The sequence below is a fragment of the Myotis yumanensis genome, unplaced genomic scaffold (assembly GCF_028538775.1).
Source record: "Myotis yumanensis isolate MYYU_CA2020_CCGP unplaced genomic scaffold, mMyoYum1.0.hap1 SCAF_9, whole genome shotgun sequence".
NCBI classification, from domain to species: Eukaryota; Metazoa; Chordata; class Mammalia; order Chiroptera; family Vespertilionidae; genus Myotis; species Myotis yumanensis.
The window spans coordinates 94,522-112,718 of record NW_027223760.1 but is presented as its reverse complement, the minus strand read 5'-3'; the positions used below and the strand labels follow the sequence as shown (position 1 = coordinate 112,718).

Genomic DNA, 18,197 nt, shown 5'->3' with positions numbered 1-18,197 from the left:
CATACAAGTCCTTCGGTTGATCTCTTACTCCCCTCCCTCCTGCCCCCCAACTCTCTCTGGCCTTCCCACTGCAGTTTGACAATCAGTTTGAGGCAGCTCTGCCTCTGTATCTATTATTGTTCAAAAGTTTGTAATGGTCTTTATTATCCATGAATGAGTGAGATCATGTGGTATTTTTCCTTCATTGACTGGCTTGTTTCACTTAGCATAATGCTCTCCAGTTCCATCCATGATGTTGCAAATGGTAGGAGTTCCTTCTTTTTAACAGCAGCATAGTATTCCATCGTGTAGATGTACCACAGTTTTCTAATCCATTCATGTACTGATGGGCACTTAGGCTGTTTCCAGATCTTAGCTATGGTGAATTGTGCTGCTATGAACATCTGGGTGCATATATCCTTTCTGATTGGTGTTTCTGGTTTCTTGGGATATATTCCTAGAAGTGGGATCACAGGGTCAAATGGGAGTTCCATTTCCAATTTTTTGAGGAACCTCCATACTGCCTTCCATAGTGGCTGCACCAGTCTGCATTCCCACCAGCAGTGCACAAGTGTTCCTTTTTCTCCACATCCTCTCCAGCACTTGTCGTTTGTTGATTTGTTGATGATGGCCATTCTGACAGGTGTGAGATGGTACCTCATTGTTGTTTTGATTTGCATCTCTCGGATGATTAGTGACTTTGAGCATGTTTTCATATGTCTCTTGGCTTTCTGAATGTCCTCTTTTGAAAGGTGTCTATTTAGATCCTTGGCCCATTTTTTGATTGGATTGTTTATCTTCTTTTTGTTAAGTTGTATGAGTTCCCTATAAATTTTGGAGATTAAGCCCTTATCAGATATGACGTTGGCAAATATGTTTTCCCACGAGGTGGGTTTTCTTGTTGTTTTGTTGATGGTTTCTTTTGCTGTGCAGAAGCTTTTTATTTTGATGTAGTCCCATTTGTTCATTTTCTCTTTAGTTTCAACTGCCCTAGGAGCTGTATCAGTGAAGAAATTGTTTTGGCATATGTCTGAGATTTTGTTGCCTTTGTATTCTTCTAGAATTTTTATGGTTTCCTGTCGTACATTTAAGTCCTTTATCCATTTTGAGTTTATTCTTGTGTATGGTGTAAGTTGGTGCTCTAGTTTCATTTTCTTGCATATGTCTGTCCAATTTTCCCAACACCATTTATTGAAGAGACTATCTTGGCTCCATTGTATGTTCATGCGTCCTTTGTCAAAAATTAATTGAGCATATTGGTTGGGGCTAATTTCTGGACTCTCTATTCTATTCCACTGATCTATATGTCTGTTCTTGTGCCAGTACCAGGCAGTTTTGAGAACAGTGGCTTTGTAATACAGCTTGATATCTGGCATTGAGATCCCACCTACTTTGTTCTTTCTCAGGATCGTTGCAGCTATTCGGGGTCTTTTTTTATTCCAGATGAATTTTTGGAGAGTTCCTTCTAGATCTTTGAAGAAGGCCATTGGTATTTTAATGGGAAGTGCGTTGAATGTATAGATTGCTTTGGGTAGTATGGACATTTTAATGATGTTGATTCTACCAATCCAAGAACATGGTATGTTCTTCCATCTGTTTATGTCTTCCTCTATCTCTTTTTTCAACGTCCTGTAGTTTTCTGAGTAGAGGTCTTTAACCTCTTTAGTTAAGTTTATTCCTAGGTATCTTAATTTTTTTGGTGCGATGGTAAATGGGATTGTTTTTCTGATCTCCCTTTCTGAAAGTTCACTATTGGTGTATAAAAATGCCTCAGATTTCTTGGGGTTAATTTTGTATCCTGCTACATTGCCAAATTCATGTATTAAGTCTAGTAGCTTTTTGATGGAGTCTCTAGGGTTTTGTATGTATAATATCATGTCATCTGCAAATAAGGACAGTTTTACTTCCTCTTTTCCAATTTGGATGCCTTTTATTTCTTCTTCTTGCCTAATTGCAATGGCTAATACTTCCAGGACTATGTTGAACAGGAGTGGTGAGAGTGGGCATCCCTGTCTTGTTCCTGTTCTTAGGGGAAATGGTGTTAGTTTTTGTCCATTGAGTATGATGTTGGCTGTGGGCCTGTCATATATGGCTTTTATTATGTTGAGGTATGATCCTTCTATTCCCACCTTTCTGAGAGTTTTTATCAAAAATGGGTGTTGGAGTTTGTCGAATGCTTTTTCTGCATCAATTGATATGACCATGTGGTTTTTTTCTTTCAATTTGTTTATGTGATGTATCACATTTATTGATTTACGGATGTTGTACCATCCTTGCATCTCTGGGATAAATCCTACTTGGTCATGGTGTATGATCCTTCTGATGTACTGCTGGATCCGATTTGCTAAGATTTTGTTGAGGATTTTGGCATCTATGTTCATGAGGGATATTGGCCTGTAATTCTCTTTCATTGTGATGTCTTTACCTGGTTTTGGTATTAGGGTGATGCTGGCTTCATAGAATGAGCTTGGAAGCGTTCCTTCCTCTTGAATTTTTTGTAGTAGTCTGAGGAGGGTAGGTTTTAGTTCTTCCTTGAATGTTTGGTAGAACTCCCCTGTGAAGCCGTCTGGCCCTGGGCTTTTGTTTGCTGGAAGCTTTCTGATGACTGCTTCAATTTCTTCCATAGTTATTGGCCTATTGAGGTTTTTAGATTCTTCCTGATTGAGTTTTGGAATGTTGTATTTTTCTAGGAATTTGTCCATTTCCTCCAGGTTGTCTAGTTTGTTGGAGTAGAGTTGCCCGTAGTATTGTTTAACAATCATTTGTATTTCTGTGGGGTCTGTTGTTATTTCGCCTCTATCATTTCTGATTTGGTTTATTTGGGACCTCTCTCTTTGCTTCTTGGTGAGCCTGGCTAGGGGTTTGTCAATCTTGTTTATCCTTTCAAAGAACCAGCTCTTGGTTTCATTGATTTTCTGTATTGTTTTTTTGGTCTCTATTTCATTGATTTCTGCTCTAATCTTTATTATCTCCTTCCTTCTGCTCACTCTGGGGTTTTCTTGTTGCTCTCTTTCTAATTCTTTGAGTTGTAGAGTTAGACGATTGAGTACCATTTTTTCTTGTTTTTTGAGATAGGCCTGTAGAGCTATAAACTTTCCTCTCAGGACTGCTTTCATTGTGTCCCAGAGGTTTTGGATTGTTGTGTTTTCATTGTCATTAGTGTCCAGGATGTTTTTAATTTTGTCTTTGATGTCATCGGTAACCCAATCAATATTTAATAACATGCTATTCAGCTTCCAAGTGTTTGAGTATTTTGGGTTGTTTTTATTGTAGTTTATTTCTAACTTTATGCCATCGTGGTCTGCGAAGAAGCTTTTTATGATTTCAATCTTCTTGAATTTGTGGAGACTTTGCTTGTGACCCAATATGTGGTCTATTTTTGAATATGTCCATGAGCACCTGAGAGGAATGTATATTCCGCAGCTGTGGGGTGAAGTGTTCTGAAGATGTCAATTAAGTCCATCTGATCTAGTGAGTCATTTAGGATTGCTGTTTCTTTGCTGAGTTTTTGTCTAGCGGATTTATCCAGTGATGTCAGTGGTGTATTAAAGTCCCCTACTATGATTGTATTGTTGTCGATCTCTCCCCTGATATCTTCCAGAAGTTTTCTTATGTATGTGGGTGCTCCTGCATTGGGTGCATATATGTTTACCAGGGTTATATCTTCTTGTTGTATTGATCCCTTTAGTATTATGAAGTGGCCTTCCTTATCTCTGGTTATGGCCTTCACTTTGAGATGTATTTTGTCAGATATAAGTATTGCTACCCCAGCTTTCTTTTCCTTTCCATTTGCGTGAAAGATATTTTTCCATCCGTTCACTTTCAGTCTGTGTGAGTCCCTTCTAATGAGGTGGGTCTCTTGTAGACAGCAGATGTATGGGTCATGTTTTTTTATCCATTCAGCCACTCGATGTCTTTTGGTTGGACCATTTAGTCCATTTACATTTAAAGTTATTATTGAAAGGTACTTGTTTGTAGCCATTTCTTTTTTTGTGTGTGTGTGTGGCTGTTTTCTTTCTGAGCTTGATATTTCTTCTTTTTACACCAGTCCCTTTAGCATTTCTTGCATGGCTGGCTTGGTGGTGATAAACTCCCTTAGCCCTTTTTTGTCTGTGAAGCTTCTTATTTCCCCTTCAATTTTGAATGATAGCCTTGCTGGATAGAGTATTCTTGGATTCAGTCCTTTGCTTTGCATCACTTTGTAGATTTCCGTCCATTCTTTTCTGGCCTGATGTGTTTCTGTTGAGAAATCATTTGATAATCTAATGGGAGATCCCTTGTATGTTACTTTCCGTCTCTCTCTTGCAGCCTGTAAGATTCTCTTTATCCTGAACATTTGCCATGGTAATTATGATGTGTCTTGGTGTGGGTCTTTTTGGGTTCACCTTGTTTGGGACTCTCTGGGCTTGTGTGACTTTTTTCTTCCCCACCTCAGGGAAGTTTTCTGATATTATTTCTTCGAATAGGTTTTCTAATCCATGTTCATCTTTCTGCTGTTCTGGCACCCCTATTATTCGTATGTTGTTTCGTTTCATGTTGTCCCAAAGCTCCCTTAGGCTCTCCTCCTGTCTTTTAAGTTTTTTCTCCATTTGCCGTACAGTTTGAGTGTGTTTTGCTTCCTTGTCTTCTAATTCACTAATTCGGTCCTCCGCTTCTCCCAGTCTACTGTTGATACTTTCAATGGAGTTTTTTATTGAAGCTATGTCGCTCTTCATTTCTTCTTGGGACTTACTTAAGTTGTTGATTTTTTCATCTGTTTCTTCTAGCTTCTTGCATAAGTAGTTGAGTTTTTCATCTGTTTCTTCTTGCTTCTTGAACATCTGGTGCATGTACTCTAGGAACCTTATTCTGAATTCTTTTTCCGTCATGTTGCATATCTCTGTCTCACTTAGCTGCTTTTCTGGCGAGTCCTCCTTTTCTTTCCTTTGGGGGTTTCTTTGCCTACCCATGTTTGATCTCGCTGACATATGTAGATGTTGAGATGTTCAGTGGCTGCTCCCTGGGTGGCAGGGGCTCCTTGGGTTGTGGTTGCTGCTCAGACGGTTGCGGTAGCAGCTGCTTTCGAGTTGGCAGCAGCTCCTCTGGTGGGTGTTGTTCACAGCTGTGTTGGCTCTTCTGGCTGGTGGGGGGAGGCTTCACGTACAGCTGCTGTTCCACAGACAGAGGGTGTGGTGATCAGGAGGCTGTGGTGATCAGGAGGCTGCGGTGATCAGGGGGCTGCTGTTGCTTGGATCTGCTGCATTGATTTAAAGGCACAAAATACAACAGAGCAAGGCACAACGTACCAGGCACTGAACACAAGTATATTCACAATATTAATAACCCCAAATAAAGGTGACCACCCGAATTAAGAGAATTAGGGGATAAGGGAGAAAGAAGAGAAGAAGATAAAAGAGAGAACAGAAAAGAAAAATAAGAAAAAAACAAACAAAAAAGGAGTGCAAAAATAGAATTGGGAAAAAAGAGGGGGGAAAAAAAGAGAGCGAAAAAAGAGAATGAAGTAGAAGCGGGGAAGAGACTATTGGTATGAGGAGCAAACTCCAATAGAACTGCCACTAATCTCAACAAATTCCAGCAACAGATCCCTGGAGATGAATGCAAACTACAAACCACCAATAATATCCAGAGGGGTAAGGGAAAACAGAAGCACAAAAATAACTGGGGTGGGGTGGGGGAGGGAAGGGAAAAACCAGCAGAAAAAAAAAAAAAAAAAGAAAAAGAAAAAGAAAAAGAAAAACAACCTCACAACCAGTCCTAAAAAAGAAGAAAAAACACAAAACAAAACAAAACAAAACAAAAAAAAAAAGGCCCAATATATTCAACAATCAAGAAAACAATAGAAAGATAAGAGAGAAAAAAATGTTTGGAAAGTGAAGAAGGATAAAGAATAGGTGTATAAGGATTTAGAGCAGTAGATTGGAAATAGGATATATAAGTAGGGTGGAATTAGACAGGGGGTAAAAAGAGGGAATTGGGAAAGTCTGGAGCAGGAATAGGGTAAGAGAAACAGGACACCAAAAGGGGAAAAGTAAGGAAGAGGGTTTTAGCAAAGAGGTGAAATTGAGATAGGGAAAATTAATGCTAAAGGAACGATGAAAATAGAATGGAGAACACTAATCCCCCCAAAAAATAAAGAGAAAATAAAATGGCACTTTAAAAAATGGTAAAATGGTAGTAGTAATAATACTGGTTAAAAATAAAAATGTGGTAATTGAAAGGGTAAAATCAGGTGATGGAAAAAGAAGAAAAAGAGAAAAAAAAATTGGTTTCTTAGTAAAAAGGTGAAAAAATTAAAAAGAAAAAGAAAAAGAAAAAATTTGCAGTAGTGATGGTCTTTTGGTTCTTCTACTCTTCAGCCTGGTTCGTCTTAGTCCTGCCAGGTATTTAGGAGAGTGTTGAATTTGCCTGCATTACACTGTTCCTCCGTGTTGTAAATCACAGTCCTGATTTTAAAGCAGGCCGTATTTGTGATCCAGTCTGCCTTAATTTGTATTCCCCTAAGAGTCAGTTTGTGGCTCAGCCTCTGGGTGGCAGTGTTTTTGGGTTGGCCTCTGAGGCTATACAGCTTCTCTATCCTTTTTTAATCCTTACCCTGCTCTGTGTTGTTGGTGGGACTGAAAATCCCTCTATAGGCCAGACCCTGGTAACTCCCAGGGACTAATCAGCTTGTTTTAATCCTTTATCTCATACAGGGTGGAATCTGGGTGTGGCTGTGCTCCTTGCCTGGGGGGCTGGGGGGAGGAATTCCACCCTCTGGAGGAATGGCTGCCACAGTCCTGGGCCCAGGGGGGTCTCAGCACTCAATTCGCTGCCACCTCCTCCGGCTCCCCCTCTTTCCTCAGCCTCTCCCCAGATTCCCCTCGTCTGCACCTTCACCCTCTCTTCAGCACAGGTGAGTGTCTGTATCCGAACTGTCCTATGAGCAGGGTTCAGTGAAAACAAAGAAACAGACAAACGCCGGCCGGCCGCGGAAACGCTCCTCTCTTACCGGTCTGGGAAACGCTCCTCTCTTACCAGCACTGCATGGTCTGGGAAATGCTCCTCTCTTATGGGCACTGCATGGTCTGATCAGTTCCTCAGGATGCCCCCTTTAGTCTCAGTTCTCCGCAATCACAAAATCCAAATCTCAAATCTCCTGGCGCCAGCAAACCCGCGGAACTCCTTACCCTGGTCAGGGTCTGTGTCTGTCCCAAGAGACGCGGCTGTCTGCCATGCGGTCTCCCTCCAACCCTCTGGGCTCAGGTCTGGCAAACTTTCCTGCCCAGATCCCTGGTTTTTAACCTTTCCAGGGGAGGTCTGCCCTTCCCGGCTGCAAACCGTCTCACCAGCTGAGTAAATTTGCCAATTCGGGGTGGGTGTTATTAGTTTCAGCTGCTTACTCCGTTTGCTCCGGGACAAGACCTGGGACGCGTCTGCCTATATCGCCGCCATCTTGCTTCTCCGATTTTTCGTGTTTTTTGAGGTAGGCCTGTAGTGCTATGAACTTCCCTCTCAGGACTGCTTTCACTGTGTCCCAGAGATTTTGGGTTGTTGTGTGCTCATTTTCATTGGTTTCTAGGAAGTTTTTGATTTCTTTCTTGATCTTGTTGGTAACCCATTCATCCTAATAAAAGACAAATAGAGTAATTAACCGTACCTCTAATCCGCTTCCCATTGGCTAATCAGGACGATATGCAAATTAACTGCCAACCAAGATGGCGGCTAATTTGCATACTGCAGGCAGGGTGGGACAGTGCCATCCTGCCTGCCCCACTGCCATCCGGGCCTGCTATCTGCGACCCGGGCAGCAGGCGGCCCGTATGGGACCTGACCCAGGGCTGGCGGGCGGGACCACAGCGATCCGCCACCAGCCATGCCCACAAACGGCCCTCCTGCACCTATCTGCCACCAGCCACGCCCACAAACGGCCCTCCTCCGGGGATCCAAGGCTGGCGGGCCACGCCCACAAAAGGCCCTCCCTCGGGGATCCGAGGCTGGCAGGTGCTAATACACAGATCTGCCAACACGCACACCTGGGCCGCCTTTGCCCTGCGCAAACTATGCAGCTGGGAGAGGGGAGTGGGGCCGCTGAGAGCAGGACAGGAACTTCCCGGGGTTTGCATCAGGCAGCCCAGAGTGGAGTGCGAACTATCCCGACCGGTAGCTGCTTACTCATTCACTTACTTGCTCATTCACTTACTTGCTCATTCATTCACTCATTCACTCACTCATTATTCACTCACTCAGCAAACCCTCTCAGGTCCCTGGCACCAGGCCAGGCACTGAAGTTGAATCAAGATAAGACAGAGCTATGTCCTCAAGATGTTAGTAATTCAGTATGCAGCCAGGAGAGGGGTGCCAGGCCGCTGGGAGCAGGGCAGGAACTTTCCTGGGGTGGGCTTCAGGCAATGGGGAGTGGGGCCGGAACTTCTGCCGTGTTGCCATGGCAACGCAGCAGAAGTTTCTGCCCCTTAGCTGCTTGCTCATTCACTTATTCGCTCATTCATTCACTCATTCACTCACTCATTATTCACTTACTCAGCAAACCCTCTCAGGTCCCTGGCACCAGGCCAGGCACTGAAGGTGAAGCAGGATAAGACAGAGCTATGTCCTCAAGATGTTAGTAATTCAGTAGGGCGAAGCAGGCACATGAACGAGGCAGTTGTATGCACAGATGCAGTGTACTGGGTTTGGTGAGGGCTGTAACTAATGCCGACTTTGTTCTCTTGATAAAATGGGGCCTTGGGAGCCAGGCCGCCCAAGCCTGTAGGCCTGTGCCTAGACCAGGAGTGGCTGGGGTCCTGGAACATGACAGAGGGTGCAGGTCGGGCTGAGGGGTCTGGCCCCACCCCTCACCCTCACCCCCGAGTGCACAAATTTTTGTGCACCGGGCTACTAGTCCTATCTAATAATAGACAAACATGGTAATTAACCGTAACTTCGCTACCCTCCCATTGGCTAATCAGGGCAATATGCAAATTAACTGCCAACCAAGATGGCGGCCGGCAGCCAGGCAGCTGAAGCAAACAGGAGGCTTGCTTGCTCCAGTGATTGAGGAAGCCAAGGTTCCCCGCCTGCCGCTGCCGGCCTCTGAGCTGCACTCTAAGAAACAATGTTGCAATTATAGAAGCTAAACAAACCCAGAAACCTGCTTTCAGCCAGCCGGGCCTCAGAGCTGGAGTTGCAACAGTGTTTCAATTATAGAAGCCAAACAAATCCAGATACCTGCTTTCAGTAGCTGAGGTCTCAGAGCTGGAGCTGAGCCTCAGAGCTAAAGCCAGCTCTCAGTTCCAGTGACAGCCATAGAAGGTAAATAAATCCCAGAATAAAAAAAAAAAGAAAAAAAGGAGAGGTTGGGAGCTTCAGTCACCCGCCAGCCTGAAAACGGCTCTCAGCCCCTCACCCAGACTGGCCAGGCACCCCAGTGGGGACCCCCACTCTGAAGGGGGTGTGACCAGCTTTTAACAGCCATTAGCCCCTCACCCAGGCTGGCCAGGCACCCAAGCGGGACCCCCACCCTGATCTGGGACACCCTTCAGGGCAAACCAGCCAGCCCCCACCCGTGCACCAGGCCTCTATCCTATATAGTAAAAGGGTAATATGCAAACTGACCCTAACAGCAGAAGGATTGGGAATGACTGTTCACTATGACACACACTGACCACCAGGGGTCAGACGCTCAATGCAGGAGCTGCCCTGTGGTGGTCAGGGCACTCTCACATGGGAGGAGCTCTGCTCAGCCACAGCCAGGCTGATGGCTACCAGTACAGCGGTGGTGGTGGGAGCCTCTCCTGCCTCCTCAGCAGCGCTAAGGATGTCCGACTGCAGCTTAGGTCTGCTCCCCGCTGGCAAGTGGACATCCCCTGAGGGCTGCCAGGCTGCCAAAGGGATGTCTGATTGCCATCTTAGGCCCAATCCCCCTGGGGAGCGGGCCTAAGCCAGCAGGTGGACATCCTCCGAGGGGTCCCAGACTGCAAGAGGCCATAGGCTGGGCTGAGGGACCCCCCCCCCCCGAGTGCACAAATTTTTGTGCACCGGGCCTCTAGTTGTTTAATAACATGCTATTTAGCCTCCATCTGTTTGAATGTTTTGGGTGTTTTTACTCTAGGTGATTTCTAATTTCATTTCCCTGTGATCTGAGAAGATGCTTGATATGATTTCAATCTTCTTGAACTCGTAGAGACTTGTTTTGTGCTCCAACTTGTGGTCTATCTTTGGTAATGATCCATGTGCACTTGAGAAGAATGTATATCCTCCAGCTTTGGGGTGAAATATTCTATAAATGTCATTTAAATACATCTAATCCAGTGTGTCCTTTAGAGTCACTGTTTCATTGATAATTTTTTTTTTTGGTCTGGAAGATCTATCCAGTTAAGTCAGTGGGGTGTTAAAGTCCTCTACTATGACTGTATTGTTGATGGTCTCTCCCTTAAAGTCTTCTAGAAGTTTTTTTATATATTTAGATGATCCTATATTGGGTGCATATAGTTCAGGGGGCACAGAGAACTTGGGTGTTTACCAGGGTTATGTTCTCTTGTTGGATCAATCCCTTTAGTGTTATGTAGTGACCTTTGTTGTCTCTTGTGATGCCCTTCATTTTGAAGTCTATTTTGTCTGCTCTGAGTGTTGCTACTTCAGCTTTTTTCTTTTTCATGTTCCTGGAAAACATTTTTCCAGCCCTCACTCTCATCCCGTGTGTGTCTTTTGTTTTGAGGTCGGTCTCTTGTAGACAGAATATAGTTGAATCATGTTTTTGTATCCATTCAGCTACCCTATACCTTTTGATTGGAGCATTTAATCCATTTACATTTAGGGTTATTATTAATAGGTATTTATTGCCATTTTAATTCTGTATGACTAGGTTTCTCTCTCTGTTTCTTCTTCTCACTACATCTATCCCTTTAGCATTTCTTGTAATGCTGGCTTGCTGATGATGTACTCTGTTAACCTTTTAAAATTTTTTTTTTTTTGTCTGGGGAGCTCTTTATTTGACCGTCTATTTTGAATGATAGCCTTGCTGGATATAGTAATCTTGGTTTCAGATCCCTGCTTTCCATTACCTTGAGTACTTCATGCCATTCCCTTCTGGCCTGTAGAGTTTCTGATGAGAAATCAGGTGTCAGTCTTATGGGAACTCCTTTGTAGGTAACATTTTGCTTTTCTCTTGCTGACTTTAAGTTTCTCTCTTTGCCGAAGCCGGTTTGGCTCAGTGGATAGAGCATCGGCCTGCGGACTCAAGGGTCCCGGGTTCGATTCCGGTCAAGGGCATGTACCTGGGTTGCGGGCACATCCCCAGTGGGGGGTGTGCAGGAGGCAGCTGATCGATGTTTCTCTCTCATCGATGTTTCTAACTCTCTATCTCTCTCCATTCCTCTCTGTAAAAAAAAATCAATAAAATATATTAAAAAAAAAAAAGATTCTCTCTTTGTTTTTAATTTTTGGCACTTTAATTATGATGTGTCTGGGTGTGGGTCTGTTTGGGTTCTTCTTGCTTGAGGTTCTCTGTGCCCCCTGAACTTGTATGACTTTTTCCTTTACCAGGTTAGGGAAGTTTTCTTCCATTATTTCTTCAAACATGTTCTATATCTCTTTCTCTCTTTCTGCCTCTTCTGGCACACCTGCTATTTGAATATTGCTATGTTTCATGTTGTCCCATTGCTCCCTTAAGCTGTTCTCCTGTTTTTAAATTGTTTTTTTTCTTTTTGGTTCTCTGATTGATTTTTTCAACCCTGTCTTCTAATTCAGTGATTCAATCCTCAGCTTCCCCTAATCTGCTGTGTATTCCTTCCAATGTCTTCTTTATTTGTGCTATGTCATTCTTTATTTCTGTTTTCATGGTTACTATATCTTATCTCATGCTACTGAGCATCTTTATCATCATTACTCTGAACTCTGTATCAGATAAATTTTTTATCTCCATTTCATTTATCTCTTCTTCTAGAGCAGTGGTTCTCAACCTGTGGGTTGCGACCCCTTTGGCGGTGGAATGACCCTTTCACAGGGGTCGCCTAAGACAGCGGTCGGCAAACTGTGGCTCGCGAGCCACATGCGGCTCTTTGGCCCTTGAGTGTGGCTCTTCCACAAAATACTGACTTCTGCGCATGGGCCACGAAGTTTCAATTTCACTGTACATGCGTGCCCGCACGTGGTATTTTGTGGAAGAGCCACACTCAAAGGGCCAAAGAGCTGCATGTGGCTCGTGAGCCACAGTTTGCCAACCACTGCCCTAAGACCATCCTGCATATCAGATATTTACATTACGATTCATAACAATAGCAACATTACAGTTATGAAATAGCAATGAAAATAACTTTATGATTGGGTCACAACATGAGGAACTGTATTTAAAGGGCCAGAAGGTTGAGAACCACTGTTCTAGAGAATTATCTTGTTCTTTCATTTGAGGGTTGTTTCTTTGTCTCCTCATTTTGGCTGCCTGTGGCTATGTATTAGGTAGATCTGCTACGCCTCTCAATCTCTAGTGCAGGACAGTGTCAAACGCCATTTCTTACTAATTAGATCAGGCAAAGATTCAAAGCCTCTAGAGCAGTGGTTCTCAACCTTCCTAATGCTGCAACCCTTTAATACAGTTCCTCATGTTGTAGTGACCCCCAACCATAAAATTATTTTCGTTGCTACTTCATAACTGTAATTTTGCTACTGTTATGAATTGTAATGTAAATATCTGATATGCAGAATGTATTTTCATTGTTACAAATTGAACATAATTAAAGCATAGTGATTAATCACAAAAACTATGTGTTTTCCGATGGTCTTAGGCGACCCCTGTGAAAGAGTCGTTCGACCCCCAAAGGGGTCGCGACCCACAGGTTGAGAACCGCTGCTCTAGAGATTGCCTCTGTCTACAGATGGATAGGATTTTTGTCTTGAATTGCGCTCAGGCAATTGTCTACAGGTGTGGTGAGAGTTTTGTTCAACAGGATGGGGCAATTGCTTCTACCTGGAGGATAGTTGTTATTCTCAGTCTCTTCTCTGCTCTGTGGGGCAAGGTGTTTTCCAATAGGGTGGGTCAACTCTCTTCCCCCAGGCAAAGCCACCTGTATAGCAAATGTCTTCCTGAGAAAGACGGCCTCCATAGCATGAGGGAATGACTCAGCATAGGAAACCGGGGTGTCTGCCTTCTGAGCTCTTAGCCCAGAGCCCCCGATCCTGGCTTCTAGCGCAGCTCCAGTCCAGTCCGCCCTCCTTCTGCCAGAGCACAAGGTGGGTGGCTACACAGGGAATTTTGTGCATTGGCTCTTTAAGGGAATGCCTGAATTTCTAGCTCTCTTCCTGGCAGGCAGAAGCCCGCTGCTTTTCACAGCCGGATGTTAGGTGGGTACTCGCTTAGTTCTGGTGCTCTCTGCTGGGGGGCCCAGCTTGGGGATTAGACCCTGGAGTTCTCAGTGGCTCCCCCCACAGCTGAGATATCTCTCCTGGACTTCATCTGCTGTCTGTGGGCACCCGTCCAGCCCTTTTACCAGTCTCTACCCCTCCTACCAGTCTCTATGCCGTCTCCACTTTTGGTCCTCAGGTATCAGGGTTCTGTCCTATGTCTCTTCTGTTGATTATTCAGGAAGTTTTTCTGTATTTTAGTTGTAATTCCAGTTTATTCTTGAGAATGTGTCTGTGCAGCCTCTACTTACTCCGCCTCCATTTTAATCTCGAGTCCTTTTCATTTAAGGGCACTTTAAGGATTAACTCTGCTTTTCATTGTTGTCGCTACTCTTTGTGTTTTTTGAATTTCATTTGTGGAATCTTCATACTTTAAGTTTAAAGTTATGAAGTGGTCGATGTATAGTGCACCTTCCCCACACCATGTGTTTTGTTTTGAGTCCTTATAATTGAATAGTCACCTGTGTTTTGTTTTGGGTCCTTATAATTATTTTAGCACTTGAATCTTTAATCCCATAGAATTTATTCTGGTGGCGGGCGTCTGATTGATGAAACTGAGGAGTTTTGTCCAGGGCTTATCTGCATGTTTTCTTGGAAAGTGTGTCCCCTGGAGATGAGCAGGTGGGGGCATGGGGACTGCCAGTGACCACCAGAGGAGAGAAGCAGGGGGGTGGGGATGAGGGGGAGCCACACAGTCAAAAGCCTGGGCCTGGAGCAGGCGACCAGGGAGTGCTAATTGGTGTGACCAGAGGTTTGTGGGGTCATGATGCTCCCAGAGCTGGGAGTTTGAGCCCAAACACTACACACTGACAACATGTCCTGCATACCAGCAACCATGGCCTGAGATGGGCGTCATGTTACCACTGAGCATCCACGTGGTCTGAGGTACAGTGATGGCAAAACCATGGCACCTGGTCTTTTTTTTCTTTTAATATATTCTATTGATTTTTTACAGAGAGGAAGGGAGAGGGATAGAGAGTTAGAAACATCGATGAGAGAGAAACATCGACCAGCTGCCTCCTGCACACTCCCCACTGGGGATGTGCCCGAAACCAAGGTACATGCCCTTGACCGGAATCGAACCTGGGACCCTTCAGTCTGCAGGTCGACTCTCTATCCACTGAGCCAAACCGGTCAGGGTGCGCCTGGTCTTAAATGTCCCTGTGTGTGAGGCCCAGGGGTGCAAACTGCCTCAGAGACAGCCTGTGGGGCAGCCTATGGAGAGATTGTCACAGGAGAGCCTGCTCTTGGTGCAGCCTGGGATGTGCTGGAGTTGGGGGGTGACAGATGTGATGAGAGGCCCATAGAGAAGTCTGGGTTGTACAGGGATTTGAGTCTTGTTCCCACATCAGGAGGAGGGCGGTGGGCTGCAGGGTTGTGCCACCCTGCAGGTGGGTAGCCAGTGAAGCAGCGGGTTTTTCTTTGTGGAGCGTGTCATCAGGGAGTGTGTGGAAGGTCCCTGCAGCAGGATAGAGGGCTGCAGGGAAGTGGCGGTTTGGCCTTCCTTGCCTTTGTCAGAACATGCACAAAAGACAGCGTGTGCGTCTCCTGTGCTCATGCACCTTTCTCCGTGTCCTTTCATAGTTGCAGTACGGTGACAGCAAGGACAACCCCCTTAATTACTGGCTTTATAAAGAGGAGGGTGAAAGAAGACACAGGAGGCACAAAGAGGCTGATCGAGGGAAGAAGCATCGTGATAAAAGCAGCACCAGGGAAAAGAGAGAGAAGTCCTCAAAAGAAAAAAGCAACTCGCTCTCCAAAAATGAAGGGGAGAGAAGACACAAAGAGAAAGCACATAAAGAAGGCTTTCACTTTGATGACGAGAGGCACCGAGGTAGCATGGACAGAAAAGAGAGGTCATCGAAAGAGGAGCATAGGAAAAGAGAGCTCAAGGTGCGTGTCCTGGTGCTGCTTGCTCTGGGCGCCCTGTAGCAGGAGCACGGCTGCCTAGCCCGGGCGGGACTGTGCTGAGTCATCACCGTGTAAGACACGGTTCATGTCTGTGTTGCATGGTCAGTACATAGAGATTCCTGACCTAGGAGATAGGAAACATTTTTGACACATTCAGAAATCTGTCATAAAATTTTGAAATTTAACAGAGGAAGCTGATATTTTATTTATTTATTTATTTATTTATTTATTCATTCATTCATTCATCCATTCCTCACCCGAGGTTATTTTTTCCATTGATTATTAGAAGGAGTACCAGGAACAGGGAGAGGGGGAGAGGGAAAAGAGAGAAACATCGATGCGAGAAAGACGTTGATTGGTTTCCTCCCTGGGACCAGGGATCGAACGTGCAATCAGATAAATTCCCATGACCGGGAATTCAACCAGAGATTGACCCTTTGGTGGGTGGGCCGACACTCTAACTACTGAACAACATTGGCCAGGGCCCCCTGTCAGCCTGCCTATCCTTGGCCATTTCTACAATCTAATGCATTTTATTTTAAACCATTTGTTAATGTAAGAGAAGATTATTAAAATTCTTTTTCTACAGCTGCATAGATCTGTGAAATAGCCACATTCCATATATTTGAAAGTTTAATTTTAAGCAGTGTAAGGAACTAGTCCTACTTTTCTAAAAAGAATATGAAATTGATAAGTATAACTTTCAATTACTTACTAAGCTACTACATAATCACCTTTTAATATATCGACTTTTGTTCATCCCTCTTACATAATTACCTGACTAAAAATACGTATAGCATAGCTGCTGCTGTTAAATTTTGAGTCCATACTTGTTTTACAGAGTTTATTAATTACAGTCAATTCATTTTGATTTACTAATTAATGGTTATGGAATTTTTTTCTTTTACAGAATGTTGAACACAGAAACCAGGGTGGCAGTTCAAAGAGAGATGGGACTGGTGGCCAGTAAGGAATACGTGTTCTTTGGCTAATTATTATGCACTAGAGGCCCAGTGCATGAAATTCGTGCACAGGCGGGGGGGGGGGGGAGGGAGGCGGTGTCCCCTCAGCCCAGCCTGCATCCTCTCCAATCCGGGACGCCTCAGGGGAACCCCGGGATTGGGTCTAAACCGGCAGTCAGACATCCCTCTCACAATCCAGAACCTCTGGCTCCTAACTGCTCACCTGCCTGCCTGCCTGATCGCCCCTAACTACCCCCCCCCTGCCCACCTGGTTGCCCCCAACTGCCCCCCTCTGTCAGCCTGGTCGCTCCTAACTGCGCTCCCTGCCATTCTGGTTGCCCCTTACTGCTCCCCATGCTGGCCTGGTCGCCCCCAACTGTTGCTGCCAACGGGCCCCCCCCCCCCCCCGCGCCAGCCTGGTTGCCCCCAACTGCCCCCCCCCCCCCCCGCCAGCCTGGCCGCCCCACGCAGCCTACTGTTCAGTCGTTTGGTCGTCCCTCACTAACCCCCTTGCTGACCTGGTTGCCCCATGCAGCCTGCTGTTCGGTTGTTACTGTTACTGTGACAGTATCCCAGACAATTTGCATATTCCTCTATTATTAGTATAGATAACATGATGAATGCTGAATTTTTCTTATTGGGCCTAATTATAGCCAGGAAATGGCAATAAGTGATAGACATACTTTACTTACTCAATCCTCCAAATCATATCTGAAGTACACTAGGGAACTGGAAACTTGCTACAAATTATAGATCTTATTCTGCCTTTTTGTATCTGCTCATGCAAAGCTAGAGAATCAGAACTCACTTTAGGGGAGTAACTCATTTGGAAGATGGCCCTTCCATGGGGGGCCATCCAGCCTGGAGGGAAGAATGTCTACATGAGGGCTCTTGGTCCTCATCCGATAAACATGTGACAGGCCCGCCATCGCCAGCCCCAGGTCTGTGGCTGCAGTAATTAGAGCAAGGCCGTTGGCACCAGTCGGCAGGAGTGGCCTGTCTGCCTCTCTCTGGGATGTTGGGGACCCTTCAGAGCCTTTTCTTCACAAAAATGATACCTATTTTGTGTGGGTTTTGTGAAGATTACAGATTAGAGTTTATGTATAACCTCATTTTGTATATAAGCTGTAGATTTTAGTTTGTTCTTTATGGCAGCCATATTTGGCAATTCTTTTTCACAGATTAGGAAAATGCAGGTTAAATGCCTTGCCCAAATTTTTACAAGTTTGAGCAAAGCTAGCACTTAAACCCAGGGGTGCAAATTCTTGGCCTTTGTGCTGCCAGTCTGCTGGAACACACAGGGAAGCTGTGCTCAGCTGTGGGCATCCTCGACCATATGCTACAGCAAACTGGGGTGAATGTAAGTTCCGAAAATTGAGAATTAATTTGAAAATTTGAAAGCCTTAATTTTAGGTCCCAACTAATGTATAGCATATGATTAACAAATAGAACATTGTAAGGTAAATCTTTCTTTTGGAAATCCAACTATTATATTAAGCATAAAATAACATTTGAGATTGACTAATAAAATTATAGGAATTTTCTAGAACTCCTATAAGGTTGGAGATTCATACACAAGTTTGTTAAAACCCAGTTTCTTCTCTCCACTGAAGATATTTTGTGTTTTGGATTACTCCTGAAATAGTAAAAGTGCTAGGAACACTTTAGTGTTTACAGTTCTGATAAAACGCACTTTGAAAACTCGCCATTTACAGTAGTAAATTGTCAAATATTGAGAAGAGCCTTTGCTGACATCTAAAACGATCTATTTTTTAAAAATTAATTTTGGTTTTGATCATATTTTCTTTCTAGGCATGCAGAGGATGTAGTGAGGAGCAGTGGAAAAGATAAAGACTCGAGAAGGAAGGTAAGAATGTCATGCCGACCTCACTGTGCAGTAAGGCTAGCCGGGCACTTGGTTTGCCTGATGGGTCACTGGAATGGTGGCTCCTGGAGGCCCATAAGAAACAC

General features: G+C 44.5%; 1 protein-coding gene across 1 annotated transcript in view; it reads left to right on the top strand.

Moving 5' to 3' along the window:
* The window catches only part of DYNC2I1 (dynein 2 intermediate chain 1), a 69,628-nt gene that overhangs the window by 9,233 nt on the left and 42,198 nt on the right, over positions 1 to 18,197 (top strand). The window contains 3 exon segments of the mRNA XM_070423549.1: positions 14,938 to 15,246; positions 16,175 to 16,230; positions 18,039 to 18,093. Of these exon segments, the coding sequence (XP_070279650.1) occupies positions 14,938 to 15,246; positions 16,175 to 16,230; positions 18,039 to 18,093 (420 nt within the window).